Genomic DNA, 8,866 nt, shown 5'->3' with positions numbered 1-8,866 from the left:
TTTTTTTTTTTTTTTTTTTTTTTTTTTTTTTTTTTTTTTTTTTTTTTTTTTTTTTTTTTTTTGTAAAATATCCTTTAAAGTTCCAACTTAAATCATTTTCAAACTTTTAAGATATTACTAAAGAATGAGAATAAATTTTTAAATATTTTTAAATTTTTTAAGAAGTTAAGGTATTTGAAGTTTTTTTTAAGAGGAATCAGTCCATCGAGATAAAGAATGAGAATAAATTAATCACCTTTTAAAAAATCAAGTACATAATTGTGGAAGAAAAAAAAACTTAAATCATTGTAAAATATTTAATTAAAGAAATAAATAAAGTTATTTGAACATATTTTTACTAGAATTCTGGATTTAAATCGACAGTAAAAAGAACATTATGAAAATTAATTCATACGACTATAGAACGATGAAGCTTATAATACATCAGAAATACTTAGGAACACTATCAGCTTACCATATCATAGGAGGAAACAAATAACAAACAGGTGCCTGCAAAAAACCATGTCTACCAGCCACTTCTGCGACCCCGACATTTTCGTTCTAAGGAAATAACGAAAACATATAGAACAGATCCTGTTCAAGTAGAGTCGTAAATAACGCAGATGCTATTGAATCAGCTTTGTGCCGAGGCAGCAGAATTTTTATTCGGAATCGTTGCACTAAAATTCTCGTTACTGGCATGTCGAATGAACTCTTCAGGAGACATGTGAGTACCATGGCAAGCACAAACAATCTTTATCTGGTTGGCAGTGTATCTATATGTTACACCAGAGATTGTCTTACCTGCAGGGCCTGGACCAGTGGTAGAAACCCAAGGAAGGTTTGGATATGAACCACATCCCCCAAATTCAATATCTGCAGCAATGCCTGGCTTAATAGCTGGAAAATCAAGGGAGACGCCTGCTGCTTTCGACATTTCTAATACATCTTTCGCATTAATGTTCGGGCTGCTTCCTTTTGCATGTTCTGCTCGAGAAGATGATCCCTCTTCCATGGCAGGCTGTTTGCTATTGCCTTTGGTATGCTCCGTTGCCCTCCCGCCATATAACAAACCCTCGGATGAAAATGGTCCAATGACTTGCACAGCAGCTATGCATACAAACACACAGACCGCATAAGTAATCATTTCAACAAACAATTTAAGGAAAGAAATGTAACAGCCCAAGCCCAAGCCCAAGCCCAACCCCACCGCTAGCAGATATTGTCCGATTTGGCCCGTTACGTATCGTCGTCAACCTCACGGTTTCAAAACACGACTGCTAGGGAGAGGTTTCCACACCCTTATAAGGAATGTTTTGTTCCTCTCTCTAACCAATGTGAGATCTCACAATCTACCCCCTTGAGGGCCCAGCGTCCTCGCTGGCACACCATCCAGTATCTGTCTCTAATACCATTTGTAACAACCAAAGTTCACCGTAACATATCACCATCAGCCTCACGGTTTTAAAACGAGTCTGCTAGGGAGAGGTTTCTACACCCTTATAAAGAATGTTTTGTTCCCCTCTCCAACCGCGGTAGGATCTCACAAAAAATGTTGTCAATGGAAATTTTTGTTCGGGTAGTAGCCCTTATGGGCATAACCAAAAATCCATTTATTCATAAGATCGGTTGAAATCATAACATCCAAACAAAACTGAGTTGATTTGGTCCGAAATCATGTCTACCTGAGCTAGATGATGCACCGGCACCACCGTAGGGATGATGGATCATTTGAGGATGAGAAACCAAACCCCGTGATTTATCTTTGTTCATTGCTGAAATCTGAACCGGTGAAATGCCAGACATAAGAGGCAAGTTTCGAGGGTTTACGTGTTCGGCCCCTGATCGGTCACCATTTACAGAAGGTAGCACATGCGGCATTCCAATTTGCAAGTGACCAGAAGTGCTGGATGCACCAAGAGTGTTAGTGTCCATAACCGATAAAGGAAAAGGCACATTATTATGCATATTCATGGCTTGGACAGAGTTTGAAACTCCAACTGATGAACTGTTAAACCTTTTCTGCCTACTCAAGTCTACAGCACTTGAATCAGAAAATACAGAGATATCCTTTGATGCCTTAGGCAAACTAGTATCTCCTACACATTGTTTGAAGCCGCCATCATCATATTTCGATGCTAGTCTTGATGTTGAACCTTCAGCTCTAGACTCGACAACATCGCCTTTTTCAGCAGTCGAACCATCTTCAGTTGAGGAAATGTATGATGCCCTTCCTTTTTCATGTAAATCAACGTGATGAGATTCCCTTTCCTGCTTCTTTTCACTGTTCATTTCCATTAACAGTAACTTCCGCCTATTGCCGATCTCCGGCAGATTTTCATCCTCCGCTTCAGCGTAATTATTATCAATCCAGGTTCCTTTCCTCTTCAAATCGATCGAAGAGTCACCATCCACACTGACCTTGGACAGGTCACTAAAGAAATTATCTTTAGATGGAATTGAATTACTTTGGAAAGATCCAGTGTCTGATTCTTGCCTCTGATTATCTCCATGAAGAAAATTCTTATAATCATCAACCAATTTATTGCCTCTATCGCTTTCTTCAATGTTTGCACCTGAGGAGCTAGTGATTTTACCTTGAGACTTGACAGAAGTTCCACCCAGGGACAGACCCAAGCTAAGCTCAAGCCCATCCTCATTCTCCATTTTTCAAACTATAAGTTCATCGACATCGGTACAACATACACTCTCCGTTCTGGTTTCTGTACAAAAATTGCTCTCTAGACACTAATAGATCTATAATCCTCAGAGAACCTGAAATGTATAGCAACAACAACTAAATTCATGAGATTCAAATCTGCCTCAGTAATGAATAAGAACAGAAAGTCAACGGAAAAGAACAGAAAACTATTGTAATTGGAAGACCTTTCAACCAACAAGCTAGAAATGTGCGGCTTTCTAATTATAAAGTTTCTGTATACTATTAAACAATACAACAGTACCATAATATTCGAGTGAGCTTTAGATGAATTCTGCAAATGATGATTTTAGGTGAAATCGTTAAATCATTTCCATGCTAGCAGATATTGTCCTCTTTGGCCCGTTCCACACCTTTATAAAGAAAGTTTTGTTCTCCTCTCCAACTTATGTGGGATCTTATACTTTAGAATTTCAAAAATAAACTCCATTCTGAGAGTTAAACCGAACTTATATTTCATAATAAATATTGCATGTTTCCCGTCATGCAATGCGAAGTAAGTCTATCACTCCAGAAAATGGAATCTTTTGTTATTGACATAATTTCCCACAATAAATTATGCACCCCCTAAGCACCAATAACAGAAACTTTAAGAAATCTGCTGAAATAAGCAACAATAATTCACGTTTCTATATTGGACGGAGAAATCGACCATACATAAGCATTGAAACACACACACACACAAAAAAAAAAAAAAAAGCAATGATAATCTTTTATATTGCGAGAGAAAAGGCATGCCATGCCTTCAGTTCAATGTCTGGAAAGATAAACTATTGCAAATACAGAGGACACTTCAAAATATCTTCGTGTTAGTTTTAGTTAATACCAAACCTGTTAGTCTGAGACGCAGGGAAGAAAACAAATAAAACTTCCAACACAAATCCTTCATCACAAAGATTCCAATATCCGAATAGCGTTCTCGTGGTAAAAGTCAATGATGTTTGGAGACATCCTTCGAGGTTTGAGCTCGAGCCCCATATTGAAAACTTAATAACTTTAAATTCTTATCGTCTATCGAATCAGACCTTTGGGTGGGCAAATTCTCCTCAAAATTGGTGTGAGATATGTCAGGCGTATAATGTAAGGATTTCCCCACCTATCTTTAATAAATCTAAAGGTTCCTACATCTATTTGCTCAATGAAAGCATCAATTTGATGCAATAACATTGCTTAATTTCCCCTAACCAATATATGCAAGACGAATCAGAATTTTCATAAAATACATCAAAATTTGATATCACAAGGGGGAAGCTACACGGATGAAAAACTTTAGAATCCAAAGCAACAACTAAAACAGAATTCAACTTTATCGCAACACGATCCTAGTTTAAATCACTAACCTCAACACGATCTTAGTTTAAATCACTGACCTCACCACGACTAAATCAAAACAAATTCCGAAAATACTCGATATCCTTGAAGATGATAAATAAGATTCTATACGCGAAACCAGAGGCATCTACCACAAAAGTTCACCAATTAAGCCAACACATAAGAGGAAAAAAAGAGAGCATAGAATAACCTGAAATGGAAACCCTAAGGCTTGAGCCATGGCGTCTTGTTCAGAGAAGCACCGATGGAAATTTTCGGCAATCTGCGAGAAATGTTTCATCCTTTTTCTCTCTCTCTCTCTCTTTCCATCTTTCCCCCTTTTTTCTGGCTCCGTTCGGCCCCTTTTCAGCACGTGACAATAAAATAATTTTGGGAACTGTTATATGTATTTTAAATAAATATATATATATATATATATATATTATATAATTCAATATGTTGTATACAAAAATTGAATGTTTTTCAGAGTTTTAAATATATTTAAAATTTATTAAATTAGAAATTCAATCTCTTCCCTAGATGTAATTATAATTTCATTATTAAAAACATGAAACTTAATAAAATCCTCTCGTATCAACCTAATTTTAATAATTTTATTCAGTAATTATAAAGATTAAAAAAATTAAATAGAACAATTGGTCTAAAATTAAATATAGTTTTTTTTAGCAATATATTCTTTTAACATTAACGCTCCATTAATTACTTATTTTTCGACATAAATATAACTAAATATATTAAAATATTTAATTTTTTAACCATAGAGAAATAGAACCAACTCAAACAATTACATGAGAAGTTGTTCCCAAGTCATGTACGGTTAGCTAAAATGTAGGTTGTGGTATTATTGGCGTCTCTTTGTAAATATGATAGTATATCAGCTAAATTTAATTTTCTTCAAAATTAACAAATTTATTATTAAACATAAAATTAAAATTATATTTTATATTTAATAAGATAAACTTTTAATTTATTGACATAAAATTAAATCTTAAATCGTTTATTAATACAAAATTAAAATTTAAGACTCGTTCAAATAATTTAAGACCACAAAAAAAGTAGAGACCTACAAGAGAGAAAATAAATTTTTTATTAAATTAAATTATATTTTATTCCCAAAAATTTATTATTTGATCCATGAAGTTTAAGAAATATTTAAAATATAAAAAATCAATTAAAAATATTTAAAAAATATTTTTTAAAACTAAAATTTTATATTTAATTAAGAAAGTAAAATATTTAAAAATTATTTGTTTTAATTTCCAGCTTAAGAAACTAAATTTGTAATTATAGCTATAGTTAGAGAGAGAAAGAGATGAGAGAGATGAAGGAAGTTGAGAGAGATTAGGAAACGCTCTTATAAATATTCACTTTTCTTTTACTTTACCCCCACACCCACTTACTTCTCTCTCTAATGCTCCATTCCACGGCGGCGAGAACCCGACGGCGCCGGCAATAAATTCCGTTTGAATTGAAATTCCGGTACTGTTTGCACGATCGTCTCCTCTTGTTATTATTATTTTTTTTTTAATTTAAGATCTTAGTTATAATTTTTCAGTGTTTTTATTTTTTATTTTGTTGGATTTTTGGCAGTGAAAAAAAAAAGAAAAAAGAAAAAAAGGAAAAATATAAATGGCAGGAGGAGGATTTACAGATGCAGGGCCATTGAAAAGAGCTCATCTTTATGAGTATAAATTCACGTGGTATTTCTTCAATGCATGCATTGTTGCTGCCCTTGGAGGCTCTCTCTTTGGCTATGATCTTGGTGTTTCAGGTGATCTACTTTTTTATTTACCTCGAATAAAGCTAAACTACAGTGAATGAGAACGGGAATCCAAAGTTACTATTCAATTATGAGAATTTCAAAATTGTCTTGCGATTTAGGTGATGTTGTAAGAATGCGTGAGTGAGGTAACCTTGTAAGAACGTGTGATTGATAACAAAATATCCTAGGACAATCAAGTGTCGGTAACCTCATAAGAGCGTATGAATGAGAATAGAACATCATAAGACAATAGGGTGTCAGGTAACCTCACAAGAATGCGTGAATGAGAATAGAGCATCTTATATGACAATCAGGTGTTGGTTAATCTCGTAAAAACGTGTGAGTGATAACAAAACATCATACAATTGGGCGTTGGGTAACCTCATGAAAACGAGTAAGTGAGTACAAAACATCTTAAGACAATCAGGTGTCAGGTAACCTCATGAAAACGAGTGAGTGATAATAGAACAACGTAAGACAAATATCGGGTAACCTCGTAAGAACGTGTGAGTGATAACAAAATATCATCCAATTGGGTGTCGAGTAACCTCTAAGAACTTGTGAGTGATAATAGAACATCATCCAATTGGGTGTCGAGTAACCTCACAATAACGTGTAAGTGAGAAAGACAAAAACATCATAGGACAATCAGATGTCAAATAAACTCTTAAGACATGTGAGTGAGAACAAAACATTATAGGAGAAAAACATCATAGGACAATTAGATGTCATAATTTTTTAAGATGGGAGTGAGGACAAAAATATTATAGGACAATTAGATGTGAAATAACCTCTGAGAACAAAATGTCTATGAAATTTGGATCCATATTACAAAATTTTAAATTTTCAGATCTATAAATATAAATCTTTTTTCCTATATTTAAAGCTGCGAGTGAGTGATATATCAATGGCGGATTTCAGGCGGAGTAACTTCCATGGACGATTTTCTAAAGGAGTTCTTCCCAAAAGTGTACCGTCGCAAACAACTTCACATCAAAGAAACAGATTACTGCAAATACGACGATCAAATCCTCACTCTCTTCACTTCCTCTCTTTACTTCGCTGGTCTCCTCTCCACCTTCTTTGCTTCTCACCTCACCAGAAAGCGAGGAAGACGAGCAAGTATCCTCGTCGGATCAGTCTCCTTCTTCCTCGGCGGCCTAATCAACGCCGTCGCAATCAACATTGCAATGCTCATAATTGGCCGAATCTTCCTCGGAATCGGAATCGGATTCGGCAATCAAGCAGTTCCACTATACCTTTCCGAGATCGCTCCGGCCAAAATCCGAGGCCAGGTGAACCAATTGTTCCAATTGACGACTTGCTTAGGGATTCTGATCGCAAATTTCATCAATTACGGAACAGAGCAGATTCATCCATGGGGATGGCGATTATCTCTCGGATTAGCGATGCTTCCAGCATCGGTAATGTTCATTGGCGGTTTATTTCTTCCGGAAACGCCTAATAGCCTTGTGGAACAAGAAAAATTAGAGGAAGCGAGAACAGTTCTTGAGAAGATTCGAGGAACTACGAATGTCGAAGCGGAATTTTCAGATCTCGTCGATGCAAGCAATGCTGCTAGGGCTGTGAAGCATCCGTTCAGGAATTTGCTCCGCCGAAAGAATCGGCCACAATTGATCATCGGAGCGCTCGGAATTCCAGCGTTTCAGCAACTTACCGGAAACAATTCGATTCTGTTTTACGCTCCGGTGATTTTGCAGAGCTTAGGATTTGGATCGGCGGCGTCTCTGTATTCGTCCGCCTTCACAAGCGGAGCTCTGGTTATTGCGGCGTTGATTTCGATGTTCCTTGTGGATAAATTTGGGAGGCGGAAATTCTTCCTTGAAGCCGGATGTGAAATGTTCTTCTGCATGGTATTATTCCCAATACTCAATAATAATTATTATTATAAACTAAAAATTAATTTCCATAAAAAATTTATTTACTTAATTTTTCAAGTTTCTAGAAATTTTAAAATATTTATTTTAGAATTTAACTATTTGTTTTTCATTCATTTTCTACTTTATTTTTTAAAAATCAAACTAAATTCTGAAAATTAAAAAAGAATTTTTTTTTATAAGGGAAACAATTATAAATTTTTAAAAAAATAGAAAATTATAAATTAATTTGTTAAATTTGTCAAGTTTTCTAGAAAATTTAAAACATTTATTTTAGAATTTAAATATTTGTTTTTCATTCATATACTCTTATTTTTTTTTAAAATCAAACTAAATTGAAAATTAAAAAAAAATGTTTTTATGAAGGAAACAATTATAATTTTTTTTTAAGATAGAAAATTATCAATTAAAAAAAACAATTTCCATCACTTATTTCCTTAATTTTTCAAGTTTATTTTATTTAATTTCTAGAAAATTTAAAAATTGAAACAATTATATATATATATATATATATATATATATTTAAACAAATAGAAAATTATAAATTAGTTAAATTATGGTTTTTAGATAATTTTAATTTAGTGGAGCACCGGAATTGCGCAGATAGCGGTGGCGATAACACTGAAATTAAACTTCGGACAAGATAAGGAGCTGTCGAGAGGCGTAAGCGTGTTCCTTGTGTTCGCGATTTGGCTGTTCGTTTTGGCGTACGGAAGGTCGTGGGGTCCACTGGGATGGTTGGTTCCGAGCGAGCTTTTTCCGTTGGAGACGAGGTCCGCCGGGCAAAGCATCGTGGTGTGCGTCAACATGTTCTTCACGGCGGTGATCGCTCAGTGCTTCCTGGCGGCGATGTGCCATCTCCAGTACGGGATTTTCATTCTGTTTGCGGCTTTGATATTCCTCATGACTTGCTTCATCTACTTTCTGTTGCCGGAAACCAAGCAAGTTCCGATCGAAGAGGTTTATCTTCTTTGGGAAAATCATCCGTTCTGGAAGACGATTGTTAGGGAAGAAGGTGAGCCGCCCATCAAGGAAAAGCCTGCAGATGCTAAGCTTGATGTTTAGTACAACATGCCAGCTTTTTTTAATTGTTTAGTCATCCTACGTGTTTGATTATGTGTTTTTGTAGCCTAATATTTATATTATATAAATTATAAACTTAGTTTATAAATTTTG

The 8,866-nt window shown here is 35.0% G+C and overlaps 2 protein-coding genes across 2 annotated transcripts; one reads left to right on the top strand and one right to left on the bottom strand.

The window, feature by feature from the left end:
• Nucleotides 1–374: 374 nt before the first annotated feature.
• LOC111493829 (ninja-family protein mc410) lies at nucleotides 375–4,369 on the bottom strand. The gene is made up of 3 exons (XM_023143711.1): nucleotides 4,221–4,369; nucleotides 1,665–2,754; nucleotides 375–1,089 (listed from the first exon to the last, which is right to left on the bottom strand). Exons 2-3 carry the CDS (start codon nucleotides 2,644–2,646, stop codon nucleotides 614–616), a joined length of 1,458 nt encoding a protein of 485 aa, XP_022999479.1. The 5' UTR covers nucleotides 2,647–2,754; nucleotides 4,221–4,369; the 3' UTR covers nucleotides 375–613.
• Nucleotides 4,370–5,659: 1,290 nt separating this feature from the next.
• Nucleotides 5,660–8,806, top strand: LOC111493825 (sugar transport protein 14-like). The gene is made up of 3 exons (XM_023143705.1): nucleotides 5,660–5,801; nucleotides 6,714–7,666; nucleotides 8,294–8,806. Exons 1-3 carry the CDS (start codon nucleotides 5,660–5,662, stop codon nucleotides 8,753–8,755), a joined length of 1,557 nt encoding a protein of 518 aa, XP_022999473.1. The 3' UTR covers nucleotides 8,756–8,806.
• Nucleotides 8,807–8,866: the final 60 nt, after the last annotated feature.

This window comes from Cucurbita maxima, unplaced genomic scaffold (assembly GCF_002738345.1).
Source record: "Cucurbita maxima cultivar Rimu unplaced genomic scaffold, Cmax_1.0 Cma_Scf00019, whole genome shotgun sequence".
Lineage (NCBI taxonomy): Eukaryota > Viridiplantae > Streptophyta > Magnoliopsida > Cucurbitales > Cucurbitaceae > Cucurbita > Cucurbita maxima.
Note: the sequence above shows the minus strand (reverse complement) of the source record. Positions and strands in the feature narration are given on the sequence as shown.